Source organism: Ornithorhynchus anatinus, chromosome 4 (genome assembly GCF_004115215.2).
Source record: "Ornithorhynchus anatinus isolate Pmale09 chromosome 4, mOrnAna1.pri.v4, whole genome shotgun sequence".
Classification (NCBI taxonomy): domain Eukaryota; kingdom Metazoa; phylum Chordata; class Mammalia; order Monotremata; family Ornithorhynchidae; genus Ornithorhynchus; species Ornithorhynchus anatinus.
In genome coordinates, this window is record NC_041731.1 from 26,600,770 (window position 1) to 26,619,504 (window position 18,735).

An 18,735-nucleotide genomic window follows, 5' to 3' on the forward strand; every position below is an offset into this window, starting at 1 on the left:
AGAGCATAGATGCCAGTGATAAAATTAAAGTAAGCCATTAAATAAATTATAAATAGATATAAAACCTAACTGCCAGATTGACTGGTGGGATGACATTATGACTGGGAAGGTGGGGAATAATCACAAGAAATCATCTCTTGGAGGAGGTTATAGTTTTTAAGGCCTTTTGGCCTTCAAAGGATGGAAGGTGTGAGATTTTGTGAATTTGACAAGAGAAGGAGTTCCATTTGGTGAGAAATGGTATAAAAATGGATTGGAGTTGGGAGAGTCAAAAGCAATGTACGGTTATATGGTTAGAATGGGAGGAGTGAAGAGTACAAGCTGGAGTATAGTGGGAGGAGAGACAAGATAGGTGAGAGAGAGGGCATGCTGGTGGAGAGCTGTAAAATCAGTGGTTAGGAATTTATATTGTAGGTGGAAAGAAATTGATTGTTATTGCTAGTTTTTGAGGAGGAGAGGGATGTGTTCTGAATGGTGATCTGGGTAGTTAGATATAGAAGAGAGTGAAGAGGAGATAGCCTGCAGCCTATTATAGTTATCCAGAAAGGAAGTGAATGATTGTAAGCACCTTACAGACTGGGCTGGGATTGAGTTACTTACTCTAGTGTATTGTAGTCTCCCAAGCATTCATTCATTTATTCATTCAAATGTATTTATTGAGCACTTACTATGTGCAGAGCACTGTACTAAGCACTTGGAATGTACAATTCGGCAACAAATAGAGACAATCCCTGCCCAACAACGGGCTCACAGTCTAAATGGGGGAGACAGACAACAAAACAAAAGAAGACAAAACAAGTACTCTGGTGTCAATATCATCAAGATAAATAGAATCATAGATATATAAACATCCTTAACAAAATAGAGTAATAAATAATATATATAAATATGCACAAGTGCTGTGGGGAGGGGAAGGGGGAAGAGCAGAAGGAGGGAGTAGGGGGAATGGGAAGGGGGAAGAGCAGAAGGAGGGAATGGGGAAATGGGGAGGGGAGGAGGAGCAAAGGGAAAGGGAGGGCTCCGTCTGGGAAGGCCTCCTGGAGGAGGTGAGCTCTCAGTAGGGCTTTGAAGAGGGGAAGAGAGTTAGTTTGGCGGATGTGAGGAGTGAGGGCATTCCAGGTCAGTGGTAGGATGTGGGCCAGGGGTCGACAGCGGGATAGGCGCGAAAGAGGGCCCGTGAAGAGCTTAGCAGCAGAGGAGCGGAGTGTTCAAGGTGGGCTGTAGAAGGCGAGAAGGGAGGTGAGGTAGGAGGGGGCTAGGTGATGGAGAGCTTTGAAGCCAAAGAGTGAGGCAGTGAGGCAGTGCTCTGCACACAGTAAGTGCTCAGTAAATATCATTGATTGATTGATAGTGCTTGAACCAGAGTGGTGGCCCTCAGGGTGGAATGGAAGGGGTGGATCTGGGAAATATCACAGAGGAAGAATTGGCAAGATTTAGAGACACATACGAATGTAGTTGGTAAATTTCTGAGAAGTCAAAGAAGACCCCAAAACTGAGTTTCTGGGACAGGCAGGATGGAGATGTCAACTGTATTGTGGAAGGCTTAGTAGGGTCAGTTCCTTTTGGACACTTTGAGATGAAACTGCTCGCTGGTCATCCCAGGCAAGATGCCCTAGAGGTCAGAGAACATTTGAGATTGAAAACCTAGTGAAAAGATAAGGCTTTCCAAAATTGCTGAATCTTTAAGGCTCCTTGTATATAATTGCTTTAAAGGGTATTGTGATATATGGTTCAGTACTTAGTCAATAGAATTTATTGAGCACCTCCAAGTGCAGAGCACAGTACTAAACACTCTCAAGGGGCTTCTCAGCCCTGAGTGTCTCTCCCCCCAACTCACAAGCTTTCAAGCTCTGAGTTTTTCCTGGAACCTATTTGTACATAAATATATAGGACTCATTTCCATTCATCATTCTCATACTCCTCTTCATTACCCTCCTCATCAGTAATTTATTGAGTGCCTGAAGAGCACACGAGGCTATATTAGGCACAGGAGCATAGTCGATGAAAGGCAGGTCTCTGTCCATAAAGAGCTCACCTCGTAGCATGGAACCCAAAAAGAAGAACCATGAATAATGAGAAGCAGCAGACCATGGACCTGGGAATCAGAAGGTCATGGGTTCTAATCCCGGCTCCACCACTTGTCTGCTGTGTGATCTTAAGCAAGTAACTTCACTTCTCTGGCCTCAATTCCCTCATCTGTAAATTGGAAATTAAGACTGTGAGTCCGATGTTGGACAGAGACTGTCCCACCTGATTTGCTTGTACACACCCCAGTGCTTACTACAGTGCCTGGCACATAGAAAGCATTTAACAAATACCACAAATATTATTATTATCATCATTAATGAGCCATAATAGAGTCCCATTCCAATGACTAAGTGTTGCCTGGCCACAACCCTCAGCAAAACTTCTTCCCCCTCACCCCAACCCACAGACCAGTCCAGGAAATAAAAAACAATAAGTAGAGTTTCCCAAAAGCTGTGATGGAAACAAAGCGTCTCTTCCCCTCAACCACCCTGTGGTCCTGATACTGGAGAGGTGATGTTGAAGCTTTGATGCTGGGACTGTGGGCAGAGCTCCTGGGCAAGGGGACTTCCAGGCCTCAGAGCAGCTCCTCTCCTCATACAGTCTGTGCCTAGGGGCCAATGGCTAGGGCCCAACTCCTGCTTCAGCCCAGTCCAAAAGTTCTTGCAATTTACAGTTGTATTATTAATGGCATAAATACATTAACAATCTTTTTAAGGATATTCTGAGGACTTGGCACTTAGGGTAAGAGTTGCCTTTGGCCATGCATTATTGAATCAGCCCAGCTAATCCTAGTGAACATAGAAATGCCACTACCATCTTGAAGGTTTTTTACAGAAATGTCCTTAATCTGCCCCAGGCAGCCAACACAGAACCATTCCACCTTCAACCCATTTAGACGTTTGCTGGAGGACATAAGATAATAGGGTTCAGTGGATAAGAAAATTGCCTTCCAACATTCTGCTGGAAGTCAAGTCAGATTTTGCTGTCGAACGCCTTCTGGGGACAGTAATGGCCATGAACATCCGACTGGAACGTGAGAGGATCAATGGGGAAGGACAAGGACGGGAGAGAGAAAACCTTGGACTGTCTTCCCAAGACAGCAGGTGGTAAAAGCCATTTGGGAGCAGACCTGCAAAACTGGCATGACGGGAAATCCAGAGCCAGAAGCAGGGAAGGGGAGGAAATCCTATGAAAGGGAGAAACAGACTTTTGAGAATGAAAGAAAAAGGTGTCTGTGCCACCCTCCTCTGCTTTTCACTACTGTAACCAGCTCTGGGAGTTAATCGTGCTCTTACTCCTAGCATTTACTCTGCTCTTCTAATGGGTGAAGCACTGGGGAGAATCCTCAGGCATTTATTCAGACACTGTCTCTGGCTCACTTTGAGCTTTATTCATTGTCTTTAAATGAAAGAAAAGTTTGAAAATGGAAATGGTTTTCCCCCAGGCCCTGTGAGGGAAAATGCATAGTGGGATTCAAGTTCAGTGAACCAATGAGGAAGAATATCCCAGATGTAAGAATACTCAGTTGTTGGAGTACAGTACTGAAGGAGACTGTGGAGTCTCCCCATACAATCATTCATTCACTCACTCACTCAATCATACAATCATTCATTTATTCACTCACTCAATCATTCAACTGTCTATGTGCAGCTGACTCTATTAAACTTTGGGGAGTTTAATGGAAGAAAAATTAGATGCGGTCCTTGGCCTGTGCAGGAGCTCACAATCTAAGAGTAAAAGGTGGAGGAAAAAGGCAACTGAAATGCAAAGAAAGACTGAAATCACAAAGTACCATAAGAAAACACACACACACACACAAACACATATAAAACAATAAGCACTAATATAAGTTTATGGGTAAAGAAGCCATTTTCAGGCTTCTCATCACTCCGGCAGGCCAGTCCCGAGTCCAGCAATCATAACAGGCACAAACCTTCCAACGCAGAAGTCTTTGGGGCAGGATTAGGCAGCCATCTGCCTAATGAGTGCTGATTCAGTTGGAGCAGTCAGCTCATCATTCAGTCAATCAATCACTGGTATTTATTGAGTGGATACTATGTACAGAGCACTGTCCTAAAGGCTTGGGAGAGTGCAGTGTAATATAAATGGTAGACATGATAATAATGAGAACATGAGAAGCAGCGAGGCTTAGTGGAAAGAGCATGGGCTTGGGTGTCAGTGGTCATGGGTTCTAATTCCGGCTCTGCCACTTGTCGGCTGTGTGACTTTGGGCAAGTCACGTAACTTCTCTGTGCCTCAGCTACCTCATCTGTAAAAGGGGATTAAGACTGTGAGCCCCACATGGTAACCTGATTACCTTGTGTCTACACCAGCACTTAGAACAGTGCTTGGAATATAGTAAGATCTTAACAAATACCATCATTATTATTATTAATGAGAATAGAAATAGTACTTGTTATAGAGAAGCAGCGTGGCTCAGTGGAAAGAGCACGAGCTTTGGAGTCAGGGCTCATGAGTTCGAATCCCAGCTCTGCCACTTGTCGGCTGTGTGACTGTGGGCAAGTCACTTAACTTCTCTGTGCCTCAGTTCCCTCATCTGTAAAATGGGGATTAAGACTGTGAGCCCCACGTGGGACAACCTGCTTCCCCTATGTCTACCCAGCGCTTAGAACAGTGCTCGGCACATAGTAAGCGCTTAACAAATACCAACATTATTATTATTAACATTATTAAGTGCCAAGCATGTTCTAAACACTGGGGTAGATATGGGTTAATCAGGTTGGACCCAGTCCCTGTCCCACATGGGGTTCACAGTCTAATGAGGAGGGAGTAGGATTTAGTCCCCATTTCACAGATGAAATAACTGAGGCACAGAGAAACGTGACTTGCCCAAGATCCCACAGCAGACACGTGGCAGAGCCAGGATTAGAACCCAAGTCCTCTGATTCTCAGGCACGTGCTCTTTCCTCTAGGCCATTCTGCTTCTTTTGGGCTCCTTCATGCTGCCCCCAAGGAGTTTACAATCTAGAGGGGGAGATAAACATGAAAATGAATCAGGTAGGGGAACTGGTTAAGTTTTCATCTTATTGGAGGCAGAGATCTGCACCGGGTCCCTTCTGACTCTTGGATTCACTGATAAAGTCAGGGAAAGAATGAAGAAACGAAGGAAATGCTGAGGGGACAAAGAAATTCCAGGGAGAACATGTTCTCGAGAGATAAATGATCAGAACTGAAGCTCTGATCGGAAGTAGCTCCTGCAGGTTTGCAGGCAGCTAGTATCTCACAAACTGCTGCACCAGCACACCTTAATTATGCAACACTTCCTACCAGGAGAACGTCGGAAAATTGTACTGGCCACTCATAGGCAATCAATCTGTGACAAAGTTCCACGGTCTCCCTGCCAACCTGGGTTTTGCACTGTGAATGGCACAGGCATGGAAGTGGAAGGTCACCGTTAGTTCCTTTATATGGCCATGAGTTTGGATGAGTAGCAGAGTGGCCTAGTGGATAAAGCACAGGCCTGGAATCAGAAGGACCTGGGTTTTAATCCCAGGTCTGCCACTTGTCCTTTGGGTGACCTTGGGCAACTCATTTAATCTTGTCTGTGCTTCAATTTCCTCCATCTACCCCAGCGCTTAGTAGAGTGTGTGGCGCATAGTGAGCGCTTAACAAATACCTAAAACACTTAACAAATACCATTAAAAAAATTGCACTAGCTTGCCAAGGGAAGTGCTGACCCAGTTGCCCAGGATTCATTCTCCCCATTCAATTAACTCTCCATTCCTTTGACTGATGGAAAAAAAATAATCACCAAAACTTGAGGTTTGAACTGCTTTTATCATAAGTCCTTTCTCTTGTCACTCACATTTCTGTCCTGTCTGTGCGTCTGAGCTACTCATCTCCCGTCAACTCTTGCTCAGACCACCTGAGCTTGTCTGTGACACCCTGTTAACAGGGTCAGCCCAGCCTAGTGAACTGAAAGCTGCCGTCAAAAGAAGCATAATACAGAGCTGAGACCTGAGGCTCAAAACGGTTCCTTTAACCAGAATGGAGACCAGGCATTCCCCTGGTTGGTAGAGGGAAAAGCGGGGAGGGGAGGGGAGTGATGACCCAGAGCAAGAAGCACTGGGGCAAGTAGGCAGGGACACTGCTGCCACCCAGAGCCATGGCACACTGTTACCTGCCACAGGGGTGAAGAGACAATCAATGTTACAGTGCATGAAAAACAAGACCCTCTTCTTTCACTCATTCAGTCCAATTTATTGAGCACTTCTGTGCACATAGTCCACGGTGTCCACGGTGAAGAACCTTGTGTTGATGTCTGCTGGGTACAAAGGGTTACATTAAGTTCCCACTGTGTACAGAACGCTGAACTCTTCTCACAGCAGGCACAATGCAAGTACTACTAATCACCCTCTGGGGGCTCAGAGGTACCAATAACCCACCTTTTGAAAAGTGTTGTACTACTAAGCAACTGTTGTATACAAAACACTGTATTTATTTGATGCCCACCATGTGCATAGCCTTGTAGTAGGCACTTAAGAACATACAGTTGAAGAAAAAGATGCAGTACCTGCCCTCAAGAAAGTTATAATCTGCAGGGGAAGATAATTAGACACAAATTGCCAAAGTACAGGTGTATGTTTTGCTTTGGTTTAATTCTACCATGAGCTTAGAATACTGCTCATCACTTAATAGGTACTTCATAAATACTGTTGTCAGTTCAACCTTCACAACAATGCTAAAATCCTCCCTTTACTTTCCATCTATACTGCTTCCATGTTAATCCAAGTGCTTGTCCTATCCCACCTTACTTACTGCATCATCCTCCTTGCTGAACTTCCTGCCTTCCAGCTCTCCCAATTTTAGTCCATTCTTCACTCTGCTGCCTCGATCATTTTGCTACAAAATTATTCAAGTCCATGTTTCCCCACTCCTGAAGATTCTCCAGTAGTTCCCCTTCCAGCTTTAAAGTCTTCTGACCATAGACTTTAAAGCACTCAATCACCTTGCTCCCTCCTACTTTATTTCCCTGATTCCCTTCTACAGCCCAGCTCGCACATTTCACTCTTTTGATGCCAACCTATTCATTTTACCTCATTCTCATCTATCTCACCACCAACCCCTTCCCCATATGCTGCCTATGGCCTGGTACTCCCTCCCCTTTCATATCTGACAGACTATTACTCTCCCCACCTTAAAGCTTTATTAAAAGTACATCTTCTCCAAGAGGCCTTCCTCGCCTAATAATATTCTCCCATTCCCTCTGTATCGCCCTTGCATTTGGATTTGCACCCTTTATTCACCCCTCCCTCAGTGCCACAGCACTTATATACATATCCATAATTTATTTGCATTAATGTCTGTTTCCCCCTGTAGACTGCAAACTCAATGTGGGCAGGGAACGTGTCTACCAGATCAGTTGTATTGTACTCCCTGAAGCGTTTAGTATAGTGTACTGCACACAGTAAGTGCTCAATAAAATATGATTGATTGATAAGGCAGTGGTAGGATGGTGTGGATGATACACATGCACACATATTATGGTGGAAAGGGCAGAGTATAGAGGACATTATTGTTCAAGCAGGAACGAGCAGTTGGGACATGCACACACCAAGTCTTTTTGGGAGTTATCACTGTGGGGCTGAGACAACCACAGCAGTGAGGAAGTGATGGGCTTGGTGCTGAAAGTTGGCCCCTGCCATGTGCAGAGCTCTCCAGTTCTTCTCCTCCCCTCCCCTCCCCAGCCCTTCATGAAACACACAGTTGAGTTAAGTGAATTGAAAAACTGCTTGATCCTTTGCTGAGAGGAGAATTTTATCAACATGGCTCTAGTTTAGCTTCTATAGAGCGTGCTTAATGGGCTTCAATGTAAGATGGATTGTCTCCACAATTTATTAACCCACCTGCTGAGTTTTTCACTTTTTAAAATACCCATATATTTGACATTTCCATAATAATGGGTTATAGTAAGAGGCATCTTGTGCTGGACCGACAAAATGACACTTTCACAGCTGATGCCATTCAATAGATCAAAACTACAGAATCAAAAACTCTTGTTGGTAGGAAATGCCTTCATGTGGGCAGGCACCCCTACTGAGTCGGGAATATTACAGTAAAGAGCTCATTTTGTTCCTTCAGTGTTGACTCCTTTTCTTTCTAAGCCCTCTGACAGCCTCCCTCTTTAAAGAAGGATCTTCAATCTTCTAAATGAAGGAGGGAGAGCCTTTTGTGTTCGAGGACGTAGGGCTCTCTGGCTTTGACAATCTTGATAACTGAATCCAGATGCTAAATGAAGTCCATCCCTCCGTCTCTTCAATCAATAATATTTATTAAGCGCTTGCTACATGTGGAGCACTTTAACACATGGGAGAGTACAATACAACAGAATTAGCAGACACGTTCCCTGCCCATAGCAAGCTTATAGGCTAGAGGGGGAGAAAGACATTAATATAAATAAAAAGGTTATTCATATTATATAATTTAGATATGCACATAGGTTCTGTGGGGTGGGGAGTGGGTTGAATATTGAATGTCCAAAGGCCACAGATTGAAGAATCTCTTGGAATCAGGCACTTAGTACAGTGCTTTGCACACAGTAAATGCTCAGTAAATACATTTGAATGAACCCTTTCCCCAACAAGTGAACTTAGCTTCTCTATCAGCCGTAGGGAGCCTATGAATGCAGGGAATAGAACTCCGCTGTGAGGGAGAGGGAGACCCTAAGCCCTACCTGATATCCAACAGTTTCCAATGACATCCAGATGCTTCTGGAGGCTTGCCCAGCATGCAAGTGGAAGAGTGCCATGCTTCCTCACTGGTGTCCCTTCCTCCAGTCCATAGTTCACTCTGAAGACCGGATGGAACACTTTTCGAAAATGCCATCCTGCACACATCTCCTCACTCTTCAAAAATCTCAAATAGCTACCCATCTGCTCTACATCACACAGTAACTGGCATGAAGGCACTCAATCGGCTCCCTCCCTTCTACTTATCCACTGTCTTATCCCACTACACCCCAGCTCACATGGTTTGTTCCGCTCAAGTTAACCTACTCCCTGTGTTTTATCGTCCTTCCTATCACTGGCATCTTGCTTATACCCTCTTCTTTGCCTTGAAGTCCCTTTCCCTTCAAATTCAACAGACCACAACTCCTTCCATTTTTTTAAGCCCTTCTGAAATCACATATCCTCTAGGAAGCATTCACCAAATATCTAATCTCTTCTGGATTTATCTGCTACCAAAACACTTAAAGCCCCTCTGAGACCATAAACTCTTGTGGGCAGGGAATGTATCTTCCAACTCTGTTTCACTGTACTCTCCCAAGCACTTATTACAGTAAGTGCTCAATAAATACCACTGATGGATGGATTGATTGATTAAATACTATTGATTCATTAAGTATTTAGAACCTCCAGTAGTACTTTTGAACATATCCAGGAATTTAAGCAGTAACTCTAATCTGTAAGCTCCCTGGGACTGGGATCATCTGTACCTATTCTTTTATATTGTATTCGCACAAGCACTTAGTACAGTGCTCTGCACACATTAAGTACTCACTAAATGCCTCTGATTGTTTAAAATATAGAGAGGACAGTGAATCCAAGAAGAGTGGATTCTAGCTGAAAGAACTTGGCAGCTCCTTGGTATAATTGTATTTGCCCATAACCTGGCTCAGCCATGCTTTCCTAGATAATAATAATAATTTTGGTACTTGTAAGCACTTACTATGTTCCAGGCACTGTGCTAAAGCATTGGGGTAGATACAAACAAAGTGGGTTGGACACAATCCCTGTCCCACTGGGGCTCACAGTCCTAATCCCCATTTTACAGATGAGGTAACTGAGGCACAGAGAAGTTAAATGACTTGTCCAAGTTCACTCAGCAGACAAACGGCAGAGCCAGAATTAGAACCTGTAACCTTCTGACTCCCAGGCCCATGCTCTATCCATTGTGCCATGTTAGATAGAGGGAGTAGCATCCAGCACCACTGAGGGGCTTGTATATGTGAGGGATGGGACAGTCCCAAGGAGATGGTGTGTGATGGCTTCTGGATTCCACTCTTGTTCCTCATCAACCTGCCAGCAGTGGGGTTTCTGTGATTTTCTGTGGCAACTTGGGGGAGAGACTAGATATCTTACCAGGGACCTATGGGAATACATCCCACATCCTTAGGGAGATTTTTTTATGGTATTAGTTAAAGCACTTACTATGGGCCAGGCACTATACTAACCTCTGGGGTAGATACAAGAAAATCAGGTTGCACACAGTCCCTGTCCCACATGGGGCTCACAGTCTAAATCCCCATTTTACAGATAAGGTAACTAAGTCACAGAGAAGTAAAGTGACTTGCACAAGGTCACAGAGCAGACAAGTGGCAGAGCCAGGATTAGAGCCCAGGTCCTTCTGACTCCCAAGCCTATGCTCTATCCGCTAGGCCACACTGTTTCTCATCAGTTGAGTATTTGCCCATCTGGGTAGGCCTGGGCCATCCCTGGATCCTGCATATGAGAGGCTGACCTCTAGGGCTCTCAGCCAGAGTTTCCCAGGCTAGGGCAGCTGGATTGGGCAGCTGTATTTGGGAGCTCCCAGAGGCAGTAGAAACTTAACTTCCAGGCCATTAGGGGGGCTTCTGGTTCAGAGAGGAGGTTCCAAGCAAGCCCAGCTCACGCTTCCAGTCCATACATTCAGTTTCTAAGCTTTCAGCTCATTGTAGCTACCTTTGACTCACCACCTCTACTCCCTCTCAGTCTTACGAAGAGGCTGCCAAAGCTCCTCCAGACTGCGAGCTCCTTGTGGGCAAGGAATGTGTCTACTAACTCTGTTATATTGTCATTCTGTTACTTTTCCAAGCACTTAGTATAGTGCTCTGCACTCAGAAAGCGTTCAATAAATAATCACTGTTTGATTGATTGATTGATTGATTGATTGGCCACCCTGGAGCACTCAGGGTGGTGGGCTAGGCCTAGTGGTGTCAAAATTATACAAACCTCCTACTCCCAGGGAGACGAAGGACCACTTTAGTCTCCATGGGGACTTCAGCACCTCTCTCCCCCAAGGGAGCATGGTACTGATCTGGTTTCCACCTGAACCTTTTCCCCTTCTCCAGCATGGGTTGAATTTCCCATTCCTGACCAGGCCTTGAGCTCAGACTCACCCCACAAGGGGAACTCTTGGGGAGACAACACTCCTAGAGCCCCCACTTACCCCTGACATCATGCCAGGAGGAGGGACAATAGGGCCTGCTTGGGTTTTAAGTGTGAGCCAGTCCTTTTGTGGTTTCCATCTTAGGCTTTTCAAAAACAAATCCCAAAAATGGTAAGGGAATGCTTGTGTCAGCCATGTTTCATGATGCCTGAGTACATAATTGGTGGAAAAATCAATTTATTTGCCTTCCTTAGTAATTAACACCGTGGTGTAATATTACATGGTACAATAAAAAAAACCTAATTGTTTGTGGAAGCTGAGGTCACTGGCCCCACTACCCCTTTTTCAACTCAGTTACAGAGAAACAGAGCAATTGTATGTGAATCAAATGGAAGTTCATACAGGACCTTATTAGAAGACACTTCTTAGATACTGCAAATCAGAATTGCAGGTCAGAATTGAAGTGCAAAGTTATTCTTACTTTCCCACAGCTCCACAATTCCAGCAGCAAAAAAAACCAGGGAAAAACCATGGAGACATAAGACTTATGCGGTGTTCTTTGTCTCTCTACGGCCTCTCTCTACGGCCTACCTAACCAAGCCCCAGGATTGGGAGTTTCTTCCCTGGGTTCAAAATTGTAACTTGTAGATTCTCTTCCTGTAGATGGAAAGGTGTATACAGATTGCTGACCAAATGCTCTTTAATAATAGGGGATGGAATTGGTGGCAGAGTTACTACAATTATATAGTTCAGAGAGTAGTGATCAGAAGAAACATGGCCTATTGGAAAGAGCATAGGTCTGGGAGTCAGAAAATCTGGATTCTAATCCCGACTCTGTCACGTACCTGCTGTGTGACCTTGGAAAGTCACTTGCCTTCTCTGTGCCTGTTTCCTCATCTGGAAAATGGGGATTTCATTCTCTCCCGTACTTAAAACTGTGAGTCCCATGAGGGACATGGACTTTTCCAACCTGATGATCTTGTGTTTACCCCAGCACTTCGTATACTGCTCTATTTTTAGTATAGGAGAAAAATCAAGTTTGAATTTCAAAAATGTATGGGATTATTTTTCATGATATTTAAGAACTTACTATGTGCCAGGCACTCTGTTAAGCACTGGAGTAGATACAAGATCATCAGGTTGGACACAGCCCCTGTCCCACATGGGCCTCACAGTCTTAATCCCCATTTTCCAGATGAGGTAACTGAGGCACAGAGAAGTGAAATGACTTGCCCAAGGTCACACAGCAGACAGGTGGAAGAACTGGGAGTGGAACCCAGGTCATCTGACTCCATGGCTGGGGCTCTTTCCTCTACATCATGCTTCTCAATTTTGGGGTTTCAAGTTTTGATTTTTAGGATTCATCAGCAGCATTAGCATGATGAAGTTGTCCCAGGACGTAGTTTGCAAGTGATGCTGTTGGCTAGGTAAGCACTCAATACCATAGCTCCTTGCTGGCACAGATGCTAGCCTACAATTTAGCAGCACCCAAATTTTAATATGAGGTGAAGTCGCTATATTAATGTGAAAAGAATGATGATACACACACAAGGGTTTATCAGTTTTGGATTGAAGCCTCCACAACTGGTCAGAGCTAATGATCAGAATATTAATAATTGTGGTATTTTTAAATACTTATTGTGTGCCACGCACTATGCTAAACACTGATTAGGTAAGAAAAAAGTTGGTCAGACACAGTCCCTGCCCCCCAAAGGGCTCCCAGTCTAAGTGGGAGGGAGAAGCTATTGAATCCTCACTTTACAGATAAGGAAACTGAGGCCCAGAGAAATGAAGTTGGGTTTTTTTTTTGTTTTTGTTCTTTAATGGTATTCATTAAGCACTTACTATTTGCCAGGCACTGTACTAAGCTCTGGAATAGATACAAGGTTGGACACAGTTCTGTCAATCAATCAAATCAATCATGTTTATTAAGCAGTTACTGTGTGCAGAACACTGTACTAAGCTCTTGGTAAAGTATAATGTAACGATATAGCAGAGTTGATTATAACAGGCCATTGGCAAGATAGACAAGATCGAGGTACTGTGTGTAGGTTGGTATTAGAGGAGCAAAATGTGTGACCAGGGTTGTAGTACCAGAGCAGCGAGGTGCAACAGGAGGGAACTAGGTGACTGAGTGCTTTAAAGCCAATTCTAAGGAGTTTCTCTTATCACAGAGGTAGAGGTTTTTGAGGAGTAGAGAAACACAGACTCAGCTTTTTTGTAGATAAATCATCTGGGCAGCAGAGTGGACTGGATGGGGCAGGGGTGGGAGGGAGGAGACAGGTGGCCGGGAGGTTATGTTAGGGCTTCACAGACTTAACCCCCATTTTACAGATGAGGTAACTGAGGCCCAGAGAAGTAAAGTAACGCCTAAGGTCACGTAGAAGACAACTGGCACATCTAGGGTTACAACCCAGGTGTTCTGACTCCTAGGCAATGCTCTTTCCACTGAGCCACATTTGCTTCCCTTCAGGAGTCCTGCACTGTAACCTCAGGGCCCTCTGCCACCCTCTTTTCTCCACCCCCATCTCCAGGGAGCCAGGGGGCAAGTGGACTATGGGGATTAGAGAGTTTGAAATCACCACCTGTGCCTCCAGAACAGCAAGTCCAACTTTTGAATCCCAAGATTTTGAGCAGCTTCTCCATATGTTCTGGCATTTTGCCATAACTCATTGGATTGTTGAATTTCAATGAGGTCCTTGCTGGACAATTCCTCTGCCTGTGATGTAATTAACTCAGTATCTACATCATCCATTTCCAAATTAAGTTGCCACTCCAGGTTTTTTCAGGGTTATTTTAATGTTATTTGTTAAGTGCTTACTATGTGCCAGGCACTTTACTAAGCAATGGGATAGATATAAGGTAATCAAGTTGGACACAGTCCCTGTTCCCCCTGGGGCCCTAAGTTTTACTCCCTGTTTACAGATGAGGTGATTGAGCCACAGACAAGTGAAATGACTTGCCCAAGGTCACAGAGTAGACACTTGGCAGAGTCAGGATTAGAACCCAGGTCCTTCTGACTCCCAAGTCCATGGTCTTTCCACTAGGTCATGCTGCTTCTCCACTTCCAACTACCCCTTTGGTTATCTGCTCAGGATTCATGTTGTGAGGTTGAAAATCTTACCTAAACTATGGACAGAGCTTCTGGCAATATCTGTTCTTTATTGATTGCTTAATCTTAGCCCAGGCAGGAAAGGTGGTGTGGAGGGTGGGATTTCTTACCTCTAATACATGGGTAGAAACATTGGGCCAGTCAAACAGTGCAAGTTATACCAAAGGATGGTTGAACTTGGGCTATGCCAGAATAACCAGTCCAAATCCACCTTCCCTCATCGATTCATTCCTTAGAATCGATTGTCTTCCCCATTTTTATATAGAAAAGAACATGGTCCCATGGGGGTGTAGAGCCTAGAGTTAAAGAAACAGTAGCATCCTTGGAAATCTGGTCTTGTTGCAGTTTTCTGATGGGGAACAGCAAGTGAACAAAGGTAAAGGTTGATGTTGATGCTCCCTAATTGAAATTGCCAGATAATGGAGAGGAAAGTTGGAGCTAGGATCAGTCTTGGACCATCCAAACCTCCAGCCCACCTTGGGTTGGGATAACTGGGACTCTGCCATCTAGTCTCCTCCTGGTGGAAATTTGCTGGACTGTCCTTTATGTCCTGGTGGGATTGGAAGGGGAAAGCACACTCCTCAGAAGTTCCTCACCTCTTGTTCTGTTTCCCCTGAATTTGTGACAAGACCCATCCATTTATCCCAGTGTTTATCTCAAAGGAATGGACTTTAGGGACAAAGTCAAGTTAGTGTCGGGGCTTTAGGGGCTGCAGCCCAGGGCTTCAAGTGATGGGGCAGAGCAGCTGCATTAAAACATTCAGCGCTTAGTACAATGCCTGGCAAACAATAACAGATACCACAATTATCCTTATATTTGCAGTATGTTGGCCCACAGTTCTCAGGACAGAATAGTGGCAGCTTTGTAGCAGAAGCCAATGGACTTTGACTCCTCAAACTACACACACACACACACACACCCCCCACTCCTTGACGAGTCTCTCATCCATCTTAGTTACAGCCCCTGGTACCCTTAAACTGATCAACCTAAGGGGGGGCCTCTCCAGATGAATTTAGAGCAAATTTGTAGGGCAGAAAGACCCTAGGTAAATATTACTGGATAACATTTGGAAAGACACAGGCAGCTGGCTTCACTCTTAGGCCTTTTGTAACTACAGCCCCCTGCTCTCTGGTGAATGCAGACATTTAGAGAAGCAAAAATGTGCAATTTCCTCAGTGGAAGCAAATAGTGTCAGAGCTGAAACTGGGCACTCCTGAGCCTGCTCTTCAGCTGGGGAGACAGTCCCAGCTCCCCTCTCTGGTTTCACATGCAGTCACATGGGAAGGAGGAGCCAAGGCTCCCTCTCCTTTCTGTTAACCCCAGCTATTGCTTTAGTCCTGCCCAGGAGCAGTGCAGAAATCTAGCTAGCACACCCCAGCTCCCTGCATAATAAAGAAACACAAGAGTGACCCAGCAGGTCCTCTTGGCCCACATGGACAATTGTTTTATTTGTTTGGTTTTTGCATTTGGGGAAGCAGCCTGGCTCAGTGGAAAGAGCCTGAACTTGGGAGTCAGATGTCATGGGTTCTAATCCAGCCTCCATCACTTGTCAGCTGTGTGAATTTGGGCAAGTCACTTCACTTCTCTGGGCCTCAGTTCCCTCATCTGTAAAATGGGGATTAAGACTGTGAGCCCCACATGGGACAACCTGATCACCTTGTATTCTCTACCTGCCCCCCAGCACATTTAGAACAGTGCTTGGCACATAGTAAGTGCTTAAATACCATTATTATTATTATTTGTTAAGTACTTACTATATGCCAGGCATTGTACTAGGCACTGGGGTGGATACAAGCAAATCAGATTAGACAGAGTCTGTCACACTCCTAATCCCCATTTTACAGATGAGGAAACTGAGACACAGAAGTGTAGTGAGTAGCCCAAAGTCACACAGCAAACATGTGGTGGAGTCAGGATTAGAACCCAGGTCCTCTGACTCCCAGGCACAGGCCCCTTCCACTAGGCCATGTGGCTTACCGTAGTTTGTATTCGACTTGCTTATGTACCTCTTTTACCAATTTAGCAGAGACTATTCTGTCCAAATGTCCAGAATTGCCCAGGATAAAGGTGCCAACTGGTGGGTAGGGGAGCGATGTGTGCACAAATCAGCTGTCACTGACAATGAAGCACCCTGGCCTCTTTTCCCACTCTTCCATCCCAGAGTCAAGTTTACTCTTCCTTCTTGTCTTCCTGGAAGCTTCATACATAAACCATCTCGATTTTAACAGAGATCTTTTTTTTCCCCTACCAGCTCTGTCAAGGGAACACCCTGGGGACTATAAAAGAAAAGCATAAATCCCTACTGCTCATCCTTTCAAACCTTTTATTGCTCTCTCTGATTGCCGGGCTTGTACTGGTTTCATTCCATCAGGGACTGACATTCAGCTGCCAAATTAAGAAAGCAGGCATGGCTCAGTCCTTCTTTCCCTCTGTCCCCTCACCCCCTGCTTGTGATTACAAGGAAGAAATGGCTGCACCTGTTGAACCAAGAGCAGCCACTTGCAGGTTTTCTGGTTCCTTCCCTTAGATTATGAGACATTAACATCCACTTCTTCAGAATCCGCTCTCTCTGGGTGATGCTATTTTTGCCGAACGTGTTTACGGCAGGTCAAGGGCAAGCTTGCTTCATAAGCTTCTCTCTAGGCTGCAAGCGTGATGTGGGCAAGGAGCATATCTACCAACTCTGTTCCATTATACTATTCCAAGCACGTAGTTCAATGCTCTGCATACAGTAAGTGCTCAATAAATATGATTGATTGATAACTAAAATATGAGCAAGATTCCTGGTTATAACTGAGGATTAATAGTGATCATAACTAGATGGGGGGCATATTCTATCTTTTCACTCATTCATTCAATAGTATTTATTGAGCGCTCACTGTGTGCAAAAGCACTTGGGAGAGTACAGTATGACAACCAACACATTCCTGCCCACAATGAACTTACAGCCTAGAGTCCCAAATAGTGTTTTGTAAATGAAAGCTAACCACAATAAAAGCATTTAAGCATTTTAATAGTAATAATAGTATTGGCATTTATTGAGCATTTACTGAGTGTAGTACATGGCCCTAAGGGCCTGGGAACTACAACAAAAATGCAAGACACATGCCCTGCCCACAAGGAGTTTACACTCTGATGGGGGAGACATGAAAATATTTAGAAGCAGTGGAATTAGAATAAATTTTAGAATTTTGTTAAATGTTCCTCAACATTATTGTAGCTGTTCCTGCATTTTGGAATGTGCATTTGGATGGCTTGGCTATTTTAAAATGTCACAATTTTTTGTAGGGGAGGAATGGGGGTACTCTCTCTTCTTCAAGCTCTAAAAAGCCCCTGGAGTTTCCATGGGGAAACTGGCACCAGTGGCCAGTTTCCACAGATCTCCTTTTTAGTGTGTCATCATTCTTCTGTCTCCAATATAAATGCCTCTTCTCTAAACCAGGATTTGGATAGCATTAAGCCCCAAATTGATGCTGGAAGCCAGTATCCTGAAGAAAATCAACAACGTGCTTAGCATTGGGTGTAGAGTTAGATGTCATCCCTTTCATTCTTGTTTTGTCCTTAGACTAGGCAGGAGCTGGGAAAGATCCAGAAGAAGCACTTAGTACAGTGCAGTGCTCTGCAGACAGTAAGCACTCAATAAATACTATTAATGATGATGAAGAATGACTTCAAGGCAGGGTGAGGGTTTAAGCAGGGTGAGGGTTTTTACTGCTTAATGAAGAATCCCTCTAGTTTCCCTCCAGGTTTCCAAAATGCTTCCAAATGGGGTTGGACACAGAACTGAGGCCTCTAGTGCCCGGTTGAGTTCTGAATCCTTTCAAGCATCCAATGTCTAACTAAAAGGTATTTTAATGTCTCTTTCGTTCTATACACCTCCCCCTGTCCCTTTCCCCCTCAAATCTTTAAGTTCATTGTGTGATGGGAAGGTGTCTACTAACTCTCTTGCATTGTACCCTCCCAATCCATCAACTAATCATATTTATTGATGCTTATTATGGGCAGAGCACAGTACTAAGTGCTTGGAAGAGTACAGTTACCCCAGGTACTTGGTGCAGTGCTCTGCATACAGTAAGCACTCGATAAATGCCAGTGATTGATGGATTGATTGATCTGAGCCGAGGGAAAAGGGTGGGAGCTTTTCTCTCAGTATTAACATGGGTGCCTTTCTGTAGGCGCTGAAAGGGTCGAAGAAGCTGATCCTGTCCGTGCACTCTGTGGGTCGCATCCCGGGCGGCTACGTCACTAACCACATCTACACATGGGTTGATCCACACGGGCGGAGTGTCTCGCCACCCTTGGGACTGCTCCAGAACCCAAACAGCTCTCTGAGGCGGCAGGATGGTGAGAGGAGGAGTGCCCTGCAGCTTCTACAAGATGGGGATGAAAAGAAGGTGAGCAGAGTGGGGCGACGGGGAGCTCTGGCTAGGCCAGCAGGCAGTAGTGGGGAGGGAGGGGCACCTGACTAGTTGGGGGACAGGGTGGGT

General features: G+C 44.8%; 1 protein-coding gene across 4 annotated transcripts in view; it reads left to right on the forward strand.

The window, feature by feature from the left end:
• The window catches only part of WHRN (whirlin), a 129,047-nt gene that overhangs the window by 17,442 nt on the left and 92,870 nt on the right, over positions 1-18,735 (forward strand). For all 4 annotated transcript variants that reach the window (XM_029063939.2, XM_029063940.2, XM_029063941.2 and 1 more), the window contains exon 2: positions 18,424-18,642. In XM_029063939.2, the coding sequence (XP_028919772.1) occupies positions 18,424-18,642 (219 nt within the window). The remainder of the gene's footprint in view (positions 1-18,423; positions 18,643-18,735) is intronic.